A 25,343-nucleotide genomic window follows, 5' to 3' on the forward strand; every position below is an offset into this window, starting at 1 on the left:
CCTGGCCCCACTGTGCCTGCCATAGGCTCCTGCCCAATCAGTCCCGATTGGGAGAGGCTTGAGCTGCAACATCAGTGTTCACCAGCCACAAGACCTGCATCTGCTACCCTCCTAAGGGGAGTGGCCTGTGGGATCTGGCTGAAACTAGCTCTCTGACATCCCCCAAGGGGTTCCAGATTGCGAGAGAGCCCAAGCAGGCTGAAGCACCTCACCAGTGAATGATCTGATTGGGGAGGGACTGCAGGAAGGCTCCAGGGTGTGTCCAGCCCATCTTGCTTGGTCCTGATCAGCCAGAACACAACAACCCCCTGATGGTCAGTGCACGTCATAGGGAGTGGTTGAGCAGCCTTAGCATATCATTAGCATGCAGTGATTGGTTGTTCAGTTGTTCTGCCGTTTGGTCAATTTGCATATTACCCTTTTATTATATAGGATCTCTTTAATTATACAAGAGTAAAATCTCTATAAAAACAGTGATTTAAATATATATATATATATATATATATATATATATATATATTTATCTTAACAGCATCTAGAACAATGTCTGAAATATAGTAGGCATGCAGGTACATTATGTTTTTTTAATCAATGAATGAATATATGCTATTATAAGCCAGTTGTTTAGTACACAATGCTGAAAAAAATTGAATCCTGCCCTCTGCCAATAAACAAACTAATAAAAATATGTAAAAAATGAGAGAGGTTTGTTTAAAGAGTAAGCATGGAACAAGGGGTAGGGTGAGATACTCAAGTTGGGCTTCCTACAGGAGGTAGCACCTGAGCCTGATGAAGTTAGCCTAATGAAGGGAGAAGGAGAATTTTAGAGAAGAGTTGTTTTTTTTTTTAGATAGAGAGATAACATGAACAAGAGCAAGCTCTAGTCACCTACGGTTGAATATTTAATAATGCATCAATTACTAGCTAACTTCCCTTTCCTGTATCACTTTGTCTTCAACTATCCCTTTTCCTTCAAATTCTCAACAAACTGCTGGTCATTAAATCTTGGTTCATGGTTGGCCTTTGGAAGAACCCAAAGGAAGACAGTGATTCTTACCCAAACTCTAGAGAAAAAAAATTGGCAAGTCTTTGGGAGATAATAAAGCAAACCAGATTGGCTGGATATAGGATTTGAGGTGATTATATTTGATAGCAAAGGAACTTGAATTCTAGGTTAAGGGATTTGTTTGAATTGTTTCCAAATTCTTTATGAAATCTTTGAATTTGGGGATGAGGTAATCAAAATGATATCTGAGTCTGGCATCTAATGGTATAATACTGGAGGCAAGGAGAATCTACAGGGAGGAAACAATTCCAACAGCATAGTTAGGGTATTCAGAAATGCATTAGTGAGGTGGCAGTGAGCATGGAAAGGAACAGATGAAGATAAATCGTGAAAGAAAAAAATGACAAGATTTGTTGTCAAGCTGTGTGTACTGCAGGGTTTTGTGTTTTGCAGGACCATGTAAGTTAGAGAGCAGAATTGTTATTAATAGAGATGAGGAAACTGTGAGTAGTATCTGGATTTGATGAGTTAAAGACATTTGCACTTTGTGCCAGTGGAATGTTCAAGTAGAGATGTTCAGCAGACAGCGGAAAATACAAGAAGGCAGGAAGGATTTTGTTTCAGAATTGGGGCTCTTTCAGATAGTGATACATGTGTCTGGCTATTTTGAAAAACCCCAAAGAAACACTTGCTTTATACAATTATTATAGTCTTCACATCGTGACTCTCAATAGAGAAGGGTGAATGTCATGGTAACCTGCAATGCTTGGCAGACTTTGTAGTAGAAGCATGCACACGCTGTTATGTGGAGACTGTAATTGTGCATGAGAATATGAGGGCATGAGGGAAGGCAAAAGCTAGGTTTTAACCATGCAAGTTCTTGAAGATATTGGACAATAGGAAAGCAAGAAATCAAATTCAAGGAGTTTGACAGAATCTGACCCAGTACACAAGTTAGGAGTCTGAGATGTGGCCAAAAGACCAGCCATTCATAGTAGAGAATTCAGACACAGAGGATTAATGCTATTTGCTTTCTGCCTAGTTTTTAAATAATGTTTTTATTGATTTCATAAGAGGGAGGGTGAAGGAGAGATAGAAACATCGATGAGAAAGAATCATTGATCTGTTGCTTCCTGCATGCCCCATATCGAAGATCGAGCCTATAAACCCTGCATGTGCCCTGACTGGGATTTGAACCGTGACCTCCTGGTTCATAGATTGACACTCAACCACTGACCCACACTAGTCAGGTTCTGCCTAGTTTTATAGAATGGCACTGGCCACACACTGAAGGTTATTAAGGAATCCATCTCTTACCTCCCCCCCCCCCCCCCCCCCGTTCTAAATAAAGTTAATTTGATTCTCACAGGTCACACTTTCCATTTCTTTACTTGTTACTCTTCTCTGAACTCTCTCCAATTTTTCTTTTAAAAAACTGAGACCAAACCTTTAAAGCACTGTAACAACTGGCTTAGTTCTGGGCACAGGAAATTATTCTTTTCTAAAATGTCACACCCCAGACAACATTTCTTTGCAGGTTTTTCCACCTGTTTTTATTTGATTGATGGGCGAGGGAGAGGGAGAGGGAGAGGGAGGGGGAGGGGGAGGGGGAGGGGGAGGGGGAAGGGGAGGGGGAAGGGGAGGGGGAGGGGGAGGGGGAGGGGGAGGGAGAGGGGGAGGGGGAGGGGAGGGGAGGGGGAGGGGGAGGGGGAGGGGGAGGGAGAGGGGAGGGGAGGGAGAGGGAGAGGGAGAGGGAGAGGGAGAGGGAGAGGGAGAGGGAGAGGGAGAGGGAGAGGGAGAGGGAGAGGGAGAGGGAGAGGGAGAGGGAGATTTGTTGTTCCACTTATATATGCATTCATTGGTTGATTTGACCTGAATAAAACATGCAACTTTGGTGTATTGGAATGACACTGACCAACTAAGCTACCTAGCTTGGGCTTCCACCTTTTTAAAAAACCATGCTAATTTTATTTTATTTTTTTCACCACCATTTATCTACTCTATGCCTTCTTCCATCGTCCCTCATATCATGCTAGTTTTAGACAAAATGTGATCAAATTGAGACATATCTTTTTCAATAATTTTTTTGTTTTAACTTCAAAGGTTCAGAGTTGGAAAGGGTATTGGTTCAAATCAGGCTTCTCTACCCCTTTTTAGGAAGATAGAGGTAGAATACTGCCATACTGCCAGTCCGAGTCTTTTTGTCCCATTAAACAGCTCATGTCAAGAAATAGATGAGTCAATATTTTCACGCTTTCTCCTTTATTTGTTTTTGCCCCTGCTCATCCCAGCAGAATAAACACTGGATTAGTTAAAAAATGTTGAGAAATAATACAGAAAAAAGAAGTAATACATCTTAGCGCCAAGAACCCGAGATGTCTCAGAGATCTGGGGGGAGAGGGAAGGCAATTTTCCAGGTGAACTGAAGGACGATCTTGTAAGGCATAGCCCCAGGTTACACCGCTGGCCTCCAATTACGCAGGATTTACAAGCCACTGTCTATGGCTCTCCTGGCACTAGAGAAGAAATGTTCCCTGGACAGTAAAAACTTTCAGTTTACATAGCAATCAAAACAGAGCCTTCCTTTTGCAGGGAGAAGAAACTTGACCCCTGAATTTAACAGGGGAGGGGTAGAGAGATTCATTTCCATGCTAGCATCTGGCGAGATGCCCTTGCTCTAAGATTGATGAGGATTTACAGACACTCGGACAAGGATAGCATCCAAATGCAGAGAAGAGCCAAGTCTCCCCCTTAGTGGCTGACGGAAAGAAAGCGTCTGGTGCTGGGCGGCAGAAGCTGGAGGGGAGCGCCGCCCGCCCGCGGCTCCTCCCCGCGCTCGCAGGCCCACTCCCAAACTAAGCACACACTTCCCGGTTCCAGCGCAGCCCTGCGTGCGCCGCTACACGTAGCCGCGGGCAGTCCCCACAGAGGGCTGCGTGGAGCACAGTCCCCGACGTGGGGCCGGACCGACAGCTCGGGCGCACACAGCAGCGCGGCGGCTCGGCGCGGCCAATAGCCAGGGCGCGGCCCGCCCCATCGCCTCCCCCCAGGGTAGCCTATAAGTTGCCCGCCGCGCCCGGGGCGCCTCCGCGAAGGACCGGTCCTAGCTGCTGTCCGGCTGCCCGCACTTGGCTCGCTCTTCCCGGCCATAGTCGCGGGAGTTGGCCAGAAAGGACCTGGAGTTTCCGCTCTCTCGCGAGAAGTTCGCCGCCGCCAGGAGGTGGGGGTGCCGGAGCACGCGCGGGCCTTCGAGGAGCCGAAGATGGGGGGTTGCACCGTGAAGCCTCAACTGCTGTTGCTGGTTCTCGTCCTTCAGCCCTGGAGTCCCTGCTTAGGTGCAGACTCGGAGAAGCCCGCCAGCATCCCCACAGGTGAGCACTCCCGCGGTCCGCACCGGTCTGGTGAGGCTCGCGGGGGGGGGGGGGGGGGGGGGGGGGGGAGGGGCGGAGGGGCGGGGGGGGGGGGGACGGAGCAGTCCATTCATCCTTCATCTCTTGGCTTGGGCTTTGCTAGGTGGGTAGCCGCGCCTCCCCAGCACCGCAGGGATCAGTGGATACTCTGCGCTCTTCAGCTCTTCAGGCCCTCCGAGGTAGATGGGATGGACTGCTCCTCCGTGCCAGGACAGCTCTCCGCGTTGCTGGTCCCCGGGGCAGAGGGGGGTGCCCGCCCGCCCTTGCTGCTCTTGGGCAGAGTTGGGGTGCCCTCCCTCCTGCTCCTGGAATTCCCAGTAACCTGAGCACAAGAATTTTGTACTGCAAGTCGGGATTTCCTTTTGGTCTTGCAAGTCCCTAGGCACCAACACCTTTCCTGCAACTTTTCTTTCTCCTCCTTTCCTGGAGGTGCATGATTCATCCATGTTGGACTAGGCAGTACTCCTTTTCTGACCTAAACAGTGTACTTTCTGATTGATGGTGACACATTCCTTCCAAGCGCCCCAGGAAGAAGCCGGTAACACCTAACCTCTTGCCAAAAACAACGCTCAAAACTGGTTGTTTTCAGTAGGGCTGCCTAGTTACTCAATACCTTTAGGCAGCAGCTTTCCTCCTTAGGGATTTGGAGGGGGAAACTATGGATACAGATTCTCCCTTTAGCCGCCCTTTTCCTAAACCTGGTGCAGGTTCTTGTTTTCAGAAGCTGGATTTGCAATGAATTGGCAAGTTCATGTAAAACAACACTTTTTACATTTAGCTAGATTAAAGACAGTCTCACCACATGTTTGTCTAAACATAACTTTGCTGCCATTTATCACACATGAGGCATTCTTGCAGTTTTCCACTTTTGTGCTTTAACTCTAGGTTCAATTATCTGGAATTAGATCTTGCATATAAATGTCCTGCTATATATATATATATATATATATATATATATATATATATATATATATATATTTGTTTTTTAATTAGGATCATTTTGCCTTCCTTCCTTCCTTCCTTACTCCCTTCCTTCCTTCCAGTACATAAGTTACTTTTCTGCTCAAATTTTGCTTTCAGGCTTAAACCCAGAAGTAATAGTTTTGTCTTTATCTTTGAAATCCTCACCTGAGATATCTATCTATCATCTATCTATCTCTATCATCCATCTATCTATCATCTATCTATCTATCTATCTATTTTTTATATTTAGAGAGGAGGAAGAGGAGGAGAGAGAAACAGCAAGGTGAGAGAAAAACATAGCTTACCTTCCATATGCCCAACCAGGCATGGAACCCACAAACTAGGTGTGTACTGACCAGGAATCAAACCTGTACCCTTTTGGTGCACAGGAGGAGCCACCTGGCAGGGCCTATCTTCATCTTTAAATGTTTTAAGAAAACTTAAATGGGTAAACATGTTCCTACATTCCTGCTTTGTTAGTTTGAGAAACTTCACATTCAAATGGGTTTCTGTCAGTTAATACAATGCTTTTCTTTCTCTCAAATATATCTGATGGTTTCAAAATGGATTTCTGAACCCTGTTTGGTTCCTTTAAATTTGAACTGAAATTTTTTATAACAAACTTTTTCTTTTAATGTAACGGCTAGAAAATAGGCAAGTAAATGTCTTTAGCATACTTGGAAATGGAGACATTTCAAAAAAAATTCACCAGAAAAATGACTTTCTTTGTGAAACACCGAAGGAATCTTATTGGGAAATAAAATAACCTCTAACAACTTTGCTACTTTTATAGGGACCTGTTCAGCCTTGTCTATTTTATTTCATTTAATCTCCAATACCCTTTACTTTTTATAGAAGACATTTTTTTGTTGTTGTTGTTGTTGCTGTCTTTAAGTTTACAGTCCAAATCCCCTTTCTTTCCCACTCTGGTCTCTAAATTTCATGGAGCTGCACAGTAAAGTTTTAATAGACTATAACATCAGAGAAAGGGAATATCAGCTATGAATGTTTTCCAAAGAAAATGACCATATAAAACCCATTGCTGAAATATGAGGACTGGTTGCTTTTGGTGGAGGGCCGTGGGAAATTCAACTGACTCTTAAATACAGAAAAATATTAATTTATAATACATAGAGCCAACAGTAACCAGTTTGGTTATGAACTTTTTAAGGTAGATGTGATAAGCTAATAGATATAGATGGCACACTGATTAATACTATGGCTAGAATTCTGGGCTATGCTCCATTTTCTCCCTAAAATACTTTAAGTGAAAATTACTTAATAGGAAACTTTTATTTGTCCATGTAAATATCAAGTAAACTCTAGAACTCTAAGTTCTGTAGCTTCATAGGAGGTCTGTAAGAAGAGTACTTATCATCTCTAACTTCCTGAATTTGTCACCATGTCCCAGCTAGCCATGAAGAAATAGAGTTTCTTCTTTCCTGCCCTATTGACATTTTGAGCCAGGTAATTATGTATTGTAGGTGTTGTCCTGTCATTGTACTTGGTTTAGCAGCTACCTTGGCCTCTACTCACTAGATGCCAAGAACACCCTCTTCAGGTGTGAGAACAAAAAATATCTCAAAGTGAAAATTGGCCAAATGTCTCCTGAAGGGTTGAAAAATGATTGGATTAGAAAAATATGTGAGGCAATATTGCATTATAGTGTTATTGGAATTATAATAGCAACTCTTTTTTGAAAGTAAAAATTTATAGTGATTTTCCACTGAAGTAGAGAATGTACTAATTGAATCACATTAATCAGAATTTGAAATAAAGTTTTTCCTAGTTTTGATGCTGTGTATTGACCAAAGTTAAGAACACTGGTTTTTGTTATATTTACTGAGCATTCTGCTGTGAGCTATTTTTATTCCTTTTTGGTTGTCACTTTGTTTTTACCATGGAAAGAATCTAAGTAAGATTCTGGTTAAAAACAATCATTTCCCCCCTAAATTCATTTATGGAATTTTACCTTAAAATTATATACCCCAGACCTCCCTGGTCACGGGGCTGACTGGAAGCCATTTCTATTTATTCTTCCATGGTGATTCCCTGAGACCCCACCCCATCCAGTTTGCAGTCCCACCTGACCTGTGTACAGTGACTTTTGCATATGAATGGCCTGTCCCTCCTCAGGCTTCAGACTTTGCTAAAATCTCTCAAACAAGTTGCAACTGGACCAGGGAGCCCCAAAACTATTAATAAAAGACCCAAGACCTGACACTAGTACCAGCCTGCCTTGCTTCATAGCTAGGCTTTGCTAGGGCACTTCCAAACCCAATACAAAAAGGAGGAATCTGCGGATCTCTCTGTAGCTCCTGCTTGGTGGCTACAGACAGTGGCTGACTTTGTACTTCCCCAAAGACCCAAGAGCCAATGAAACTAGAGGTCAGTGTCAGACCATACCAGATTGTAGCTCTACACATGCAAGTGACACACACAAGGGGCAGACTCAGTGAGCACCAAAGCCCCACTGAAGCAAGTGCTTCTCCATAGGGATGTCTCCTACACAGCAGCTCTCCCACTGTAGTTGCTGGTCCCCACAGCCAATTGGCCTGGAGTTCAGTTCCTCCCAGTGACACCAACAGCAATCAAGTCTCAACTACAACAAGTCTGTGCACACAGCCTGCAGAGGGGTGCACCAGGAGTGTCCACCTCAGGTTATTGGGGAGGCTGAGCCACTGGACCCTATAGGACACATACTACATAAGGTCACTCTATCAATTCAAGGAGACAGAGCAGCTCTTCTCAATACATAGAAACAAATGCAGGGAAGTAGTTGAAATGTGGAAACAAAGAAACATGTCACAAATGAAAGAAATTGAAGAAAGCAAGCTATGGGATATAGAGTAAAAAACACTGTTATAAGGTTACTCAAGAATCTCCTGAGACCTCCAAGGGACTTTAGTGAGCATACACAGACTGAAATAAAGAATAATTTACAGGTATTCAACTGTAGAGTAGAGAATTCTGAGAATCAAATCAACGATTTGAAATATGAGGAAGCAACATTCACCCAAACAAAAGAGCAAAATGGAAAAAATTTAAAAAATGAATAAAGTGTAAGTTTGACATGCTTGATGTAAGGAGCTTCTGGGACAAATTCAAGCATACTAACATTTGCATCATCTGGGTACCAGAAGAAGAGCAAGATATTGAAAACCCATTTGAAGATATAATGACAGAAAACTTTCCCTACCTGGTGAAAGAAATAGTCTTACAAGTCAGGAAGCATAGAGAGTCCTGAACAAGAGGAACCCAAAGAGGCCCACATAAAAACATAATTAAAATGCTAAGGGCTAAAGACAAAGAGAGAATCTTAAATGCAGCAAGAGAAAAGCAGTTGGTTACCCATAGGACTGTCAGCAGATTTCTCAATAGAAACTAAACAGGCCAAAAGGGAGTGGCAAGAAATATTCAAAGTGATGAATAGGAAGGACCTGCATCCAAGATTACTCTACTCAGCAAAGCTATCATTTAAAATTGAAAGTCAGATAAAGAGCTTCAAAGATAAGATAAAGCTAAAGGAGTTCATCACCATATAACCAGTATTACACGAAATGTTGAAGGTTATTCTTTAAGAAGAGGAAGAAGAAAAAGAAAAAGATAAAAAAAATCCTATATAATAAAGAGGTAATATGCAAATTGACCATCACTCCAACATACAAGATGGCAGCCCCCATGTGGTCAAAGATGGCTGGCAGGGGAAAGCAGTTGGGGGTGACCAGGCTGGCAGGGGAGGGCAGTTAGGGGCAATTGAGCTGGCAGGGGAGCAGTTAGACATCAATCAGGCTAGCAGGGGCATGGTTAGGGGGTGATCAGGCTGGCAGGCAGAAGTGGTTAGGGGCAATCAGAAAGGCAGGCAGGCAAGCAGTTGGGAGCCAGCAGTCCTGGATTGTGAGAGGGATCCCAGATTGGAGAGGATACAGGCTGGGCTAAGGGATACCCCCCTCCCTCCGTGCATGAATTTCATGCACTGGGTCTCTGGTATAAACAATAAAAAGGTAATAAATACATATCTATCAATAATTGAATCTAAAAATAAAAATAAATAAGAATCTAATGAACAGAATAAACTGGTGAATAATTAATTGAATCAGAGGCATGAAGATGAAACAGACTGAGGAATCTCAGAAGGAAGGTGGGACTGGAAGAGATTAAACAAAGATTGTATATGCAAGTATACATTACCTATGGACACAGACAATAGGGTGGCAAAGCCTGGGGTGGTGTGGGAACCCCAGGTGAAGGGGAGAAATTGAGGCGGGGGGAGGCCATCTGTTATACTCTCAACAATAAAGATTTAAAAATAAATTGTATCCCCATGGAAGCTTTTGTGGCAATATCTTCCAAATGAGTGTCAAAAAAATAGGGTTGGTACCTTGCTTTATCTTTCCTGCACTTTTTTTTTTTTTTTTTTTTTTTTTTTACCCTTCTAGATGTGAGGAGAAGAGTGAATGCATTTCTGCCAAGGATTTGCAACCAGATCTCCAGAACTGGATCAGATTTTTTTTTTTTAATTTTGATACAAGTTTTAATACAAGTAGAAATCTTCCCAAAGGTCATGAATCATTTTTATTAGAGACTTAGAGTAATTAAAAAAAAAATTCAGGCAAATAAGCTGTGATTTGACATTAAAGTGTTTAACTGTCCTGTCAAGGCACTATTTTACATTCCAACCACATTGCTTTCTTATTCAATCTGAGAATTTCTGCCTTTTAAAAAAATTAATCCTTTCTTGAGGATATATTTATTGATTTTAGAGAAAGAAGGAGGGGGAGAGAGAAAAAAAAAACCCCACACTGATATGAGAAACATTAATCAGTTGCCTCCCCTTTGCACCCTGACCAGGTATCAAACCCTCAACCTAGGTATGTGCCCTGACTGGGAATTGAACTTTCAACCTTTTGGTGTACAGAACAATGTTTCAACAGACTGAGTCACTCAGCCAGCACAATTTATGCCTTTTTAAAGCAGGATTCAGACTTTGGGGAGATTACTCCTTCTGAAGGTCGTGAGTGTCCCTTTCTTCCCTGGCCTCAGGTAATCCTTATATATGAGCATTGTGGATCAGAATTTTTGTGTGTTTACTAAGGTATCTTGAATTTTATAATCTAAGTTTGGCAAAATCAAGTTTTAGGCAAGAATGGAGAAAATGGTTTCAGATATTTCTGTCAAGACTAGCATTTTTCAACCATGTTCATTTATAAACTCTTTAAATTATTCAGGCACATTTAAGGAGGAAAGAAGAGGTTTGTGTCTAACTTGAGGATATAAACTAGCAATTAACGGGGTGGAGAGGGAAAGAACAAGTTCCCAGAGAAACCTCTGGAAGAAAGAGAGAGGCTATCCTCTGTGCAATTTCTGTGTCTTGGGCTCCAGCCACATACAACTCCTCATTCTTAAACATACTGTGCCATTTATTTCATAGTATAGAAATAGACATATGAAACAGCTCTAGACAATGTGAGGATAGGAAATAAAAATTTAAATGAAATTTAAAATGAAATACTCTTTTCTACCTATCACATTGGCTAAAGTATTTTAAAATGAACTCTGGTTACATACTATGTGCTGTAAAGATGAAAATTCTCAGATTGTTGAAAGAACAAAATCTTTGGAGAATAAATCAGTAATGTCTAGTGACATTGAGAATCCTCATGTTCTACAATCGTATAGTATATTCACCCCTATGAATCCATGGGTTCTATATCCACGGATTCTGCGTCCTCAGAATCAACTGGCTGTGGACTGAAAACGGTCTTTTCAACGTGAGGTGGGAATCAATGGATTGCATTCATTGTGTGTGTGTGTGTGTGTGTGTGTGTGTGTGTGTGTTCCTGTGTGTGTGTGTTTTTAGAAGAGTGTGTGATTTTAGAAGAGATTGATTTTATTTTCAAATTTTTGGAAATAGTTTGCATACATTGTTGTGCACCATTTTATTTAAGGGATTTGAGTATTATTGAGTTGTGCTATCTGTATGACTGTACTGTCAGATTTCTGTCTGTCTGTTTTTTGGTGTTTTTTTTTTTTAAGGGATTGATATATAACAGAGGGGTGAGGGCTTGCGTGGGGAGGGGTTTGGGATGAGAATGGGGGGGATGAGGACAAATATGTCATATTTTAACCAATAAAGTAATAAAAAAAATAAAGGGATGAATATATGAATTAAAGAGTTTATTTTTATTACTTTATTGGATATATATATATATATATATATATATATATATATATATATTTATATATATATGAGAGAGAAAGATCATGGAGAGAGAAACATCCCTATGAGAGAGACACATCAACCAATTGCCTCCTGCACATGCCCCAACTGAGGCTGGGGATCGAACCAGCAACTCAAATACTAGTATATGCTCCCAACTGGGAATCAAACCCACAATCCTCCTGTGCATAGGCCAAGGATCTAACCACTGAGAAATGTTGTTCAGGGCTTTGTTTGCCTATTCTTGAAATTCTATTCATTTTTAAAATTTAGCTCCTAGAAATTCTTCTTCCTACTGTCTTTTGTTTGGCTCTCTTTGAACTTAATGCAGTTAATTTATACTAATCATACCTGCTTTGAATAGTAGGTGTTTATTAACTTATAAATTTTTTGAAGTAAGGGCTAAATCTTATTCATCTTTGTGCTCTTCACAGTACTTCCCTATTTTTTGAACATAGAGAAGATTCTTAATTTATGTTTGTTGTTTTTAGTCCACTCAGAGAATTATGAAAAGTGGCATTCAGTCAATGAGATTGCTAGCTGCCTCTTTTCCCAGGACTTAATTAAATTCACTGAGCTTCCTTTCTTTAACCAGGATCATACACTACACTACCATAGTCTCGCAATTTACTGGTGAATCATCAGGCAATGCCTGAATTGTGTTGGGCAGTTTTTCTCCATGTGTTATATTTTGCTCTACTTTCCCTGCTCATTTCTGAATTACCTTCAGAAATGCATTCATTTGTTGGATACCATGATCTTCTTTTTATACATGGTGAAATGGAGAATTGGAATGATTATATAACTTGCAAAGATCAAAACAAAGCTGCAAAGCAAAATAAGAGGGGCACATGCCCTTTTTTCAGTCCATGCTCCAATACTTTTTTGACCTCTTCATTGTTCTGATGGACTTTGGGACCTGTGGGCATTAGAGCCCTAAAGAATCAAAGGAACTCATTGCTAAAAGAAAAGGCACTTTCCTTGTAGGTTTACATTATGGGGGGATAGGTAAAAAAATAAGGCAAACTATTACCTAGGTCAGGGTGACAAACTATGAACCAAAGGCCAAATCCCATAGGACAGATATGGCTACTTGTTTAAATATGGTTGGTGAGTTAACAGTGGTTTTTATATTTTTCAATGGTTGAAAAATAGCAAAGGAAAACTAATGTATTGTTCCATGTGAAAATACATGAAATTCAATTTTCAGGGTCCATAAAGTTTTATTGGCTTACAGCCACAAACATCCATTTACATATAGTCTGTGGTTGCTTTGGTGCTACGTGCAGAGTTCATTAGTTGTAGAGACTATATGACCTTCTGCCTTGTAGACAAAAGTTGTGCCAGCCTGTGTCTTAGAAGGTGATAGTCCCACTTAAGCTGTGGCTCATGCAGATCTTCTGCTCCCTTGGAAAGAGCTGGACTCTGGACATTCACTGTGGGCTCTGGGCATTTGAGAGGCCTGTTATTTATTGATTTATTTTTTAAAGATTAAGGTGCACAGCCTGATAATTTGATTTACATATAGTGTGGAAATTATTACCACATTAGGTTTAGTTCACATCTATGTTCTCATATAGATACAATAAAAGGAAAAGGAAAACATTTATTTCGTTGATGAGAGCTCTTAGGATTAGTTCTCTAAACAACTTTTCTATATAGAGCATAGCAGTGTTAACTGTAGTTAGCCCTAATACTTATTTATCTTATGACTGGACATTTATACTTTTTGGAGAGGCCTGTTTTTCATTTTAGACCTTTGAATTCAAGCATAGAACTTCTCTGTTATACCATTTTAAACATGGCACTTGATGCTAACTGGACAAGTACTTTGGTATAAATAGTGTGCTTATGATCAGAAATGAATGAAACACTCTGATGGCTATTTGGAAAGGAGATCCATACTTCTTCAGAGCATGGTTTTTTTTTTGTTTGTTTGTTTTTTTTTTGTGTTTTTTTTTTTTTAGAAATTTGGTCTAGAAACTTGATTGTAAATTTGTGGCTAGGTTCCTGGCAGGAAATGATTAACACAGTTATCAATGAGTATTTTTATTCTTCAACTGTTGCCATAAATTAGACTAAACTGAGACATTGGTTGCTTTAAAAGTGGAAGATATTTTTCTTTTATACTAACTTTTTATGTGTACGCTATGTGCTTACCTCACTAAAGTGAAATGATAGAACTGATAATCAGAGCTATTGAGATTTTAGTTACCCAAGAAATAGATATCCAGAGCAGTAGAATTATAAACAGTGTTATGATTTGTTGTCCTTATACTACTTACTAGCCAAGACCCATCTGTTGCCACCTGTGTTTCGTAATCATACTACTAAGGTGACCTAGCAGTACAGAACTGATTGTTACCCTACTAGAGGCCTGGTGCACGAATTTATGCGTCAGTGGGGTCTCTCGGCCTTGCCTGCAGGATTGGGCTGAAACTGGCTCTCCAACATCCCACTAGGGGTCCTGGATTGTGAGAGGGTGCAGGCCAGGCCAAGGGACCCCACTGGTGCACGATCAGGGCTGAGGAGGGATGCAGGAAGTTGGCCAACCAGGGAGGAACCACAGGAGGGATTCAGAGCATGTCTGGCCCATCTCACCTAGTCTCTATTGGCTGGACTTCAGCAGCAAGCTAACATACTAGTTGTAATGTCTGCCCCCTAGTGGTCAGTGCATGTCATAGTGACTGGTCACCTGTTCAACTATAATATTTTCTCCCTGGTGGTCAGTGCACATCAGAGCAAGCAGTTGAATGGCCTTAGCATATCATTAGCTTATTATGCTTTGATTTGTTGAATGGCTGACTGGCTGACCAGACACTTAGCATATTAGACTTTTATTATATAGGATTGACAGTGTCACAAGAATGCCCCTTTGAAAAATACTGTTTATAATTTAAAAATACAGTAACTTCAAGTAACTTAAAAATATGTTTATTGATTTTAGAGAGAGGGAGAGGGAGATATATAGAGATAGAAACATCTATGGGAGAGAAATATCTATGGGCTGCCTCCTGCACTTTCCACACTGGTGATCAAACCTGCAACCTGAGCATGTACCCTGACTGGGAATTGAACAGATAACCTCTTGGTTCATAGGTTGACACTCAACCTCTGAGCCACCCTGGTCAGGTTCAAGTAACTTTTAATAGGGTAACTTAAAACAAAGTTCAAACAGCAGAGGTATTTTCAAACAACTAACATGGAAAACTAAATGGTGAGGAAATGTTCATAAAAAACATGGTTGAGTTTCTAAAGTGGTCCAGAGTTTAAATTTCATTTGTGATATTAATTATCATGTTGACTTTACTATTGCTTTTATTATTTTGGATGCATAAGACACCCTAGTGTTTATTACATTAATTGCTCATCTGTGCATTTTCTTTATGGTTACATTCTCAAACATTTAAAAGGAATTGTATTTATTTTCTAGTTACTACTATTATGTAATTACTAGAGACCTGGTGCATGAAATTCGTGTAAGGGGGGTGGTGGGTGTGTCCCTCAGTCCAACCTGCACCCTTTCCAATCTGGGACCCCTCGAGGGATGTCCAACTGCCTGTTTAGGCCTGATCCTGGTGGGTTTGGGCCTAAACGGGCAGTCAGACATCCCTCTCACAATCCAGGACTGCTGGCTCCCAAATGGTCACCTGCCTGCCTTCCTGATTGCCCCTAACTACTTCTGCCTGCCAGCCTGATCACACCCTAACCATGCCTCTGCCAGCCTGATTGATGCCTAACTGCTTCCCTGCCAGCCTGTTTGCTCCTAACTGCCCACCCCTGCAGGCCTTGTCACTCCTAACTGCCCTCCCCTGAGGGCCTGGTTCCCCCCAAATGCCCTCCCCTACAGGCCTGGGTCCCCCCCAACTGCCCTTCCTTGCAGGCCTGGTGGCCCCCAACTTCCCTCCTCTGCTGGCCTCGTCACCCCTAACTGCCCTCCCCTGCAGGCTTGATTGCCCCCAACAACCTTCCCTTGAAGGCCTGGTCGCCCCCAGCTTCCCTCTTCTGCTGGCCTGATTGCCCTTAATTTCCCTCCCTTGCAGGCCTGATCTCTTCCAACTGCCCTTCCCATTGTGTGGTGGCCATCTTGTGTCCACATGGGAGCTACCATCTTTGTTTTTTTAAATTTCTTTATTGATTAAGGTATCACATATTTGTCCTCAACCCCCCATTCATGCCCTCACCCCCCTATTGTCCTTTAGGTTCATATGTATGCACACACATCCTTTGGTTGATCTCTCCCTTTTATCCCCACCCTTCCTTTGAGGTCCAACAGTCTGACCCATGGCTCCTTATCTCTGGGTCTGTTCTTGTTCATCAGTCTATGTTGTTCACTATTTCCCCTAGATGAGTGAGATCATGTCCTCTTGGAAATATACTTAAAAGGATAAAAAATGAGACAAGTAATAATGGTTATGCTTAAAGGCATATGAATCAGTCTGTAGTGAGTTTCTTTTTGGGCCAACAGTTCTTTTGAGACCCAATTTCGATGTCAAATAGTTCCTTATGTGTAAATGTCAGCAATGATAATTCAGTTCTGGATGGTGGACAAATGATGGTAATGCAGGTTTGACCCTCTCTGGTTTGGTCCTGGGCAACCTGCAGTGATACACTGCTGCTGACTGCTGTTATGGCAAGGTGTCATCAGTGTCTTCCATCTCTGGACTGCTTCTCTTCTGTCTTCACTGTCGGAATAGTCCTATCAATTCCTTTCTTTTGCCGGAATCCATGTGGTCTTGGAGTTATTTTCTGAAAATATACAAACATATTCTTGACCAAAAGTTAATGAAGGAATATTTTCTATAAATTTGACTTGGGATTCTTTTTCATTTTTTACCCAAATGATTTTCCTCTGGCTTGTTTTGATACCATGTGTGTTTTTCATGGGTGTCTTACTGTTAGTATTACAATTAATTTTCTAAAGTACAAATTTTCTAGATGTAATTTACTTACAGGATATTTTTCCTTTTATGATATTCTTCTACTTTACCCCTTTTTTGATTTAAATATTAGGAGGCTTTTGAAAATTTTATAATGTAGTCTTGAAAGTTTTTAAATTTTAATTTTTTTGCACTATTATATGACTGCTTTAGGTTATTTTCCTGTTGTGAGATTTTTATCATGAGATGAACTACCAATAAAAATTTTAGTTAACACTTTAGGAACAGTTTTTTGTCCAATGCAATTAATTTTTCTAGAATATTTGCTTATTTCAATTAGCCAATTTAAATTAGCCTAAAAACTTGTCTACTATTTTACTGTCAGATTTATTACTCTAAAACAATCTTATTTTACCATGTAAATATCAATGGAAAGGATTATTTGCCTTCTTGAGTAGACCCTGAGCATTCCTGGTGGTAGGCTGGATTTACATATCAAAAACCCACTTCCCCACGCCATGAATACAAGACAACTCAAACAAGTCTTATTGTAGTGAGAGGGCAGCTTCTGTCAGCCAAGTCTCTGTCTTTTATGTGGGTCCTGATTTGAGCTGGGCATGGGAAGTTAAGCTGCATGGGGGCAGGAAACTTTCTCAGCAGGGGTGAGGTTTCAGGCGCCTGCAAAGTTGGGGGGGGGTGAGGGTCAGTTGACCCCCAAGTTCTCTCCTGATGGCCCCTCTGCGACTGTGGCTGTCTTAGATTGTTCCTTCCCTGAGGAATCTTCCCCGTCTCTGGCTAACCAGCCATCCTCTGAGGCCAAGCAGGGAGATGTGAGGTTCAGTTCTGTCTCCTGGTATCCTATGCCCCCGAGGCCTCCATGCCCAGCTCCTGCCTTAGGATCCCCTCGCCTGCTGGCGGGGTCCCAGCACTGATCACATATCTTGGGGAACTTGGGTTTCTTCTCCAGGGAGGGCCCAGGTCGCCCCACTGGGTGAGAGACAGATCCATGGTATTAGTCATCACGAGGCTTCAACCTCAACATGAACAGACAGCTCAGGCAGCAGCTGTGGGCAATTGGATTGTGAGAAGAGGGTTCCTGTTGGCCAAAAGAGCAAGAGGGGCCAATATACAATAGAATGCTCAGGTGCCTTCCCAGGAGGCCCTCTACACAATGGAAGGGATTAAATCCTTTCATGTCCTTTTTAAATTGCTGCCAGACATTCAAAGAATTGGTTTGTAAGTTTGCTTGGGATAATTATATATTATGCTGTTGTAATTCTAAAATATCTAGGGATGTGTTACCTTTGTCTCCAAGCACCAAAAAGATGACTTGTTATTGATCCCCAATGGTTCGAGGTACTATTATATGTAATTGGGGTAACACAAATCGGGGAAAAATTTTAATGACATTGTAGAATAATATCACATAAGGATATTCTTTGTTCTAGCCATGGCGATTCCATTTCATACTGGCTGTCCATTTCTTTTTCTATAGACCAGGTCTTAGTTACATTTTCTGCATATCTCCCAGGGGCTAGTAGTGATAGTAGTGACACCCTTTCTTTGGTGTCTATATAAACCAGAAACCTCTCTTTAATTTTACACACAAAGGGGTAGTCTTTTGATTTTTGTGTCATACAAAAGGGAAGCTGGGTGATGACTCCTATGTAATTATACTTTCTTGCCCCTCCCATGGTCCTCTTGGATGACCAAGGGGGCAGCCATCTTTGAGCAAATGGGGCAGCTATCTTGATCTTTTGCATTGGAGTGATGGTCAATCTGCGTATTACTCTTTTATTAGCTAGGATAGAGACCTGGTGCATGGATGGAGGCAGCTGGTTTGGCTTGAAGGGTGTCCCTGATCAGGGTAGGGGTTCCCTTGGGGCATGGGACAGCCTGGATGAGAGGCCTGTGGTGGTTTGCAGGCTGGCCATGCCCCCCGGCGACCCAAGGGGACCCAAGCGGAGGCCCTGGCATCTGGGATATATTTATCTGTACAATTGAAGCTTTGTAGCGTGAAGCAAAGCCTTCTGCTTTTTCCATGGTGGCAGCAATTTCTGTTGGAGTTTATTCACCTTCTATAATTGAAACTTTGTAGCCTGGAGTAGAAGCCTTGGCTGGCCAGGGCAGGTTGAAAGCTTTGGCTTCCTAGGTCACCAGGGGAAATCCTAGCCTGCTCTCTCCAGCTCTGTGGTTGCTGCCATTTTTCTTGGGATTTATCTTCTATAATTGAAACTTTGTATCTTTGAGTGGAGGCTTGGCTTCCTCTATTGCTAGGGAAACCCAACCCTCCCTCCTGCTCTTTGTGGTGTCAGCCATGTTGGTTTGGGTTAATTTGCATACTTGCAATGATTGGCTGGTGGGCATGGCTGGTGGGCATATCTTTGGGTGTAGCGGAGTGATGCTGAACTTGCATATTACTCTTTTATTAGGTAGGATAATTAAAACTTTGTAGTCTTGAGTGGAGCCCAGGGCTAGCCAGAGTGGACAGGGAGCTTGGCTCCCTCCATTGCCAGGGAAACCCAAGCCTCATACTTGCTCTGTGGCTATAGCCATCTTGGTTGGGTTAATTTGCATACCCACTTGTGATTGGTTGGTGGGCGTGGCTTCTTGGCGTAGCGGAAGTACAGTCAATTTGCATGTGTCTCTTTTATTAGTGTAGATTATTATTTTTTATTTCTCACCTAAGGATATGTTTAGAGAGAGGAAGGGAGGGAAAGGAATATTTATGTGAGGGAGAAACATCTTCAGTTGCCTTTCCTACATGCCCCAAACCAGGATCAAACCCAAAACCTGGGTATGTGCCCTGACTGGGAATCAAACCTGCAACCTTTTAGTGCATGGAGCAATGCTCCACTAACTGAGACACCCAGCTAGAGTAACTTACTACTAATCCTAATATATGAAAAGCTAAACGACCAGACAGATGACTAAACAGTGTGAGTTGACCAGGCTGGAAGGGGTGACAGTTGGGGGTGACCAGGTCTGCAGGGGGGCAGTTTGGGGTGACTAGGCTGCCAGAGGGGTGCAGTCAAGGGCACATACCTAGGTTGCAGGTTTGATCCTTGCCCCCAGTCGGAAAAAATAAAATAGCCTCACTCCTCTGGTGAAAACTAAAAAAAAAAACAAAAAAACAAAAAAAAACACAGCTAGAGAATAGATTTAAAATACCTATTCTCTAGCTGCGTGTGGTTTTTTGTGTTTTTTCTTGTTTGTTTGTGTGTGTGTGTGTGTGTGTGTGTGTGTGTGTGTTTAGTTTTCACCAGAGGAGTGAGGCTATTTTATTTTCTTCATTTTTAGAGAATGGAGGGAGGAAGGAGAAGGGAGGAGGGAGGAGGGAGAAGTAGAGAGAGAGCAAAAATAAAGATCCATGTGAGAGAGAAACATGGATTGGTTGCCCCCTCCACCACTCTCCAACTGGGGACAAGGATCAAACCTGCAACCTAGGTATGTGCCCTTGACTGGAAATTGAACCTGTCACCCTCTGGTGCTCAGGCCATGCTGGTCAGGGCTCTGATTGGATTTTTAAACATGTAATCATATTTTTCTTTTTTCTGATTCTAGCAGTATACTAAACACCAGCACTATTTTAGCATCCCCCCAAAAGGAGCAAATACAGAATTTAAATAATTTCTTAAAACATAGAAGCTGGCTAACAGTTTAGAAGCAGACTAAAATGCTCTCTCTCTAATACCTTCCCTGGGGAAGTCTTAAAAGCTAATAAGATTGGGGGCAAACTTTGATGGGATTATCTGTCATGCCCAAGCCAGCTGTGAGGCCCCTGGTCTTTAGAGGTCTCTTTCCATCTCTAGCCTTGCTGGGTTATTTCTGGCCTCAAGTTGGCACCACAGCTGTGACCAGAGTGCCCTGCCAGTCCAGACTCTCTGAAGTTCCTGTTAGCCATGTCTGGAGGACAGTTCTCCTTTTCTTCTTCATTTAGTTTAAACAGGGTTGGAATTTTTTAAACAGTGACTTTACTAAGTAACTGAGGGCAAAACAAAAAACCTGAAACTGGAAAACCACCAAAGCAAAGAAATGAACAGACTTACAAAGTAGAGACTCAGAATTCTGCTCTCCTCTGACTCTAGCTGAGACCTGCATACCTGGCATCCTAGGGTCTCAGATTCTGTGTCCTTGCTCAGCTTTTCTTTCTTCACTCTTCTATTCCACTCTTTACTTTCTCATCACTTTCTTTTACACACAGCTCTTCCTTCTCCAGGCTTGGCGTGCAGGAAGTCCATGGGTAGATAGGTATTAATAAATAAAAAATATATATATTTAGTCTCTGCTCCCAGTTCCTGCTAATATTTAGTGTTTTACTTTGGTTCCAGATACAAGGCTCTTGGGTGATAGGAGCATTTTTGTTCTAATGAAACAGCTCTTGGTGGACACTGGGATAGAGGCTGGTTACTACCGTGTTTCCCCGAAAATAAGACATCCTCCGAAAATAAGACCTACTTACAGGTTTCCTTCTGAGTGAAATATAAAGCATTCCCCCAAAAATAAGCCACCCCCCAGGCTAAACATGAGAGATTTGGTCCACTGATTCTGAGAGAAATGTAGTCACAAGAAATTCACCAGGAAATTCAGAAATTGGATTGTTATGATGATGTTCCAGAAGATGATGACATGATTGTCATTGAATAAATGAGTTAATTTTTGATACTGTAGGATTCACAGTTCGTCTGGTTTGTGTTGACAACTACCATACTACCGTACCGTATACAGGTAATAAATTTCCTTTATTTTCATTTAACAATAAATATGTACCGTATTCTTCTTCATGGAAAAATAAGACATCCCCTAAAAATAAGACCTAGCGCATCTTTGGGAGCAAAAATTAATATAAGACACTGTCTTATTTTTGGGGAAACAGGGTAGAAAGACAAAACCAAGATTAGAAGCTTAGAACTATGAGTCCCACCCACCACCTTCTGAAGAGGGAAAGGGGTTAGAAAATAAGTAATCTTTTATGCCTACATGATGAAGACTCTATAAAAATCTCGGAAGTATAGGATTTGTAGAGCTTCTGGGGTGGTGATGCATTTATAATCCAGGAGGGTGGTGCATCCCAACTCCATGGGATCCTTTCTTACCTTACTCTATGGATCTCTTCATATAGCTATTCACTTGTATCTTTTAAAATACTCTTTGTAGCCCTAGTTGATTCAGCTCAGCAGATAGAGCATTGGCCTGCGGACCAAAGAGACTTGGGTTAGATTCCAGTCAAGGGCACATACCTTGGTTACAAGCTCCTTTTCAGCCTGGGCCCTGTTCAGGAATCGTGCAAGAGGCAACCAATCGATGTGTTTCTCTCACATTGTTGTGTCTCTCTCTGTCTTTCCCTCTCTTCCAATATCCTTAAAAATCAATGAAAAAATATCCTTGGGTGAGGATTAACAACAAAAAAATAAAGTAAATAAATAAATAAACTAAAATACTCTAGCCAATTATTGAACCTGAGAGAGTGTTAGAAACTTCTGATTTGTAACCAAGTCATACAGAAGTTGTGAATAACAGGGACTTACTACTTGCAATGGCACATAAAGTGGGAGCAGTTTTATAGGATTAATAATTTTAATCTGTGGGGTATGCAGTCATTCTGGTTGAATTAAATTGAATTACAGGATACTCAGTTGGTATGGGAGAATTGATCAGTGTGTGTATGGGGGAAGCCATATCTCTTGTAAGTGTTGTGTGTAAGTAATGCAGAAGAAATGTTTTATCCTAGACATGGGGAAGCTAGAAATTTTTATACTTTCATGAAGGACATATCAGCATAACCATAGCTGGTACCAGGGGTGGGAAAAGTCTGGCCTGTAGGCCGAATAAGGCTCATGAAATCATTTAGTCTGCCAAGCATTAGGGGTGAATTAATTAAATTTTTTGACCAAACATAGCAGGCTAATTTTTGAGTTGATAATTTCATATGGCCCACAAATGGTATAAATATCCAAGTGGCCTTTGGCAGAAAAAAGGTTCCCACCCCTGGTTAGACAGTCTTTTTTTTATTTTAATTTTTTTAAATTGATTGTGGTATCACATAACTGTCCTCATCCTACCTGTTTTTTTTGTTTGTTTTTTTTGATAGGTGAAAGTTTTCATGTATTTTTGTCTGTAAGTCTTTTGATATTGCTTTAATTCTTGGTTTTGAATAATTTACATTTGTTAACATGAATTGACATACTTTCATAAATCTACAATTATTTAATTAACTAAACTTCACAAATTCTCCCAGAATTCATTTTCTCTCTAGAACTAAATATCTCTTCACTTCTTTTTTTTTTAATACCCCCTTTTTATTCCTTAGAATAGTTTACAGTATAAACATGTTTTCGTTATAAAAGCTTAACTCATAAATTTACGGTAAAGATAAAGAAAAGCGTTCTTTAGAAGAAAAACACTTATCCAGTAATTTTTATGAAACATGAAAACTTTCCATTTTTCCTTAGTTGTCAGAAAGCTGAAAGCTGTCTTAATGTTTATCTTCAGAGATGTTGCTTCCAAAATTCTTAATAGTTATTCATCTTGTAATCTTTATCATTTAACAGTATATTGTGACTATTTTTAGATAGTATTATACTATACATGACTTTTAATGACTGCTTAGTATTCTTCCAATGGATGTACCACAATTTACTTAGACATTGATCTAATATAATATAGCAATGGGCATCTTTATTTAGAGATGCAGTTAATTCTGCAGGATACATTTTTAGAAGTGGGTTTGTTCCCAGAAAGGTGGAACCACCATATTCATTTTTTTCATAGAAAGAGAAGTAAAAGAAATATCAGCCGAAACCGGTTTGGCTCAGTGGTAGAGCGTCAGTCTGCGGACTGAAAGGTCCCGGGTTCGATTCCGGTCAAGGGCTGTACATTGGTTGCGGGCACATCCCTGGTAGGGGGTATGCAAGAGGCAACTGGTCGATGTTTCTCTCTCATCGACATTTCTAGCTCTCTATCTCTCTCCCTTCCTCTCTGTAAAAAATCAATAAAATAAATTTATATAAACAAACAAACAAAAAAAATATCAGTAAAATATTGCTACTTTGACAGGAATACTAAACTACAGTTGTATACATACTAAACTACAGGAACACTAAACTATAGTTGTATTCCTGGGAAAAGTCAGTTTGGTTGACAGTTGAGCTGTCCTTGAAAAATCATTTGGCAGTTCTGATTTCCCATCTGCTTTCTCATCAGCTGGGCAATGGGCATATTTTTTTATTTTTAAATTATTTTTTCTGTTTTTCCCTTTATTGACCAAGGTATTCCATATGTGTCCTTATCCCCATAAGCTCTCCAACCCTCGCTCGTGCCCTCACCCTCCTAGTATCTGTCTCCATTGGTTAATCTTATATGCATGCATTTAAGTCGTTTGGTTGATCTCTCCCTTTTCCCCAAACTGCCTCTGTCTGAGGTTTGACGGTCTGATTGATGCTTCTCTGTCTCTGGATCTGTTTTTTTGTTTGTTTGTTTGTTTGTTTGTTTTAAAGGTATATTTTATTGATTTTTTACAGAGAGGAAGAGAGAGAGAGAGAGAGTTAGAAACATCAATGAGAGAGAGACATTGATCAGCTGCCTCTTGTACACCCCTACTGCGGATGTGCCCACAACCAAGGTACATGCCCTTGACCGGAATCGAACCCAGAACCTTTCAGTCCGCAGGCCAACGCTCTATTCGCTGAGCCAAACTGGTCTCGGCTGGATCTGTTTTTATTCATCAGTTTATGTTGTTCACTATATTCCACAAATGAGTGAGATCATGTGATATTTATCTTTTCTGACTGGCTTATTTTGCTTAGCATAATGCTCTCCAGTTTCATCCATGCTGTTCCAAATGGTAAGAAATCCTTCTTTTTTTTTTTACTGCAGTGTAGTATTCCACTATGTAGATGTACCACAGTTTTTTAATTCACTCATCTACTAATGGGCATGTAGGCTGTTTCCAAATCTTAGCTATGATAAATTGTGCTGCTACAAACATATGGGTGCATATATCTTTTCTGATTGGTGTTTCAAGTTTCTTGGGATATATTCCTATTAGTGGAATCACTGGGTCAAATGGGAGTTCCATTTTTAGTTTTTTGAGGAAACTCCATACAGTTCTCCTCAGTGCTGCACCAGTATGCATTCTCAACAGCAGTACAAAAGGATTCCTTTTTCTCAGCATCCTCGCCAGCACTTGTCATTTGTTGATTTGTTGATGATAGTCATTCTCACAAGTCCCTCATTGTCATTTTGATTTTCATCTCTTGGATGATTGGTGACTTTGAGCATTTTTTCATGTCTCTTGTCCTTCTGTATGTCCTCTTTTGAAAAGTGTCTATTTAGGTCCGTTGCCCATTTTTTTCATTGGATTGTTTATCTTCCTTTTGTTAAATTGTATGAGTTCCCTGTAAATGTTGTAGATTAAACCCTTATAGGAGATAACATAGGCAATATGTTCTCCCATGCAGTGGTCTTTCTTGTTGTTTTGTTGATGGTTTCTTTTGCTTTTCATTTTGATGTAATTCCATTTGTTTATTTTCTCCTTAGTTTCCATTGTTCTAAGAGCTGTATTGGTGAAAATATTGCTTCGGCAGTGTCTGAGATTTTGCTGCCTGTGGATTCCTCTAATATTTTTATGGTTTCCCATTTTATGTTTAAGTCCTTTATCCATTTTGAGTTTATTTTTGTGTATGGTGTAAGTTGGTGGTTTAGTTTCATTTTTTGCATGTATCTGTCCAGGTTTCCCAACATAATTTATTGAAGAGACTGTCTTCACTCCCTTGTATGCTCTTGCCTCCTTTGTCAAATATTAATTGAGCATAGTGGTTTGGGTCGATTTCATGGTTCTCTATTCTATTCCATTGATCTATATG

At 41.0% G+C, this 25,343-nt stretch overlaps 1 protein-coding gene across 5 annotated transcripts in view; it reads left to right on the forward strand.

The window, feature by feature from the left end:
* Positions 1 to 3,907: 3,907 nt before the first annotated feature.
* The window catches only part of PLOD2 (procollagen-lysine,2-oxoglutarate 5-dioxygenase 2), a 215,285-nt gene continuing 193,849 nt past the window's right edge, over positions 3,908 to 25,343 (forward strand). For 3 of the 5 annotated variants that reach the window (XM_036443745.2, XM_036443747.2, XM_045584111.1), the window contains exon 1: positions 3,911 to 4,377. In XM_036443745.2, the coding sequence (XP_036299638.1) occupies positions 4,269 to 4,377 (109 nt within the window). In that variant the 5' untranslated portion in view covers positions 3,911 to 4,268. Of the gene's footprint in view, positions 4,378 to 25,343 lie in introns of all 5 variants that reach the window. The other 2 variants (XM_045584113.1, XM_036443746.2) reach the window with 2 other exon arrangements.

The sequence above is a fragment of the Pipistrellus kuhlii genome, unplaced genomic scaffold, assembly GCF_014108245.1.
Source record: "Pipistrellus kuhlii isolate mPipKuh1 unplaced genomic scaffold, mPipKuh1.p scaffold_m20_p_2, whole genome shotgun sequence".
Lineage (NCBI taxonomy): Eukaryota > Metazoa > Chordata > Mammalia > Chiroptera > Vespertilionidae > Pipistrellus > Pipistrellus kuhlii.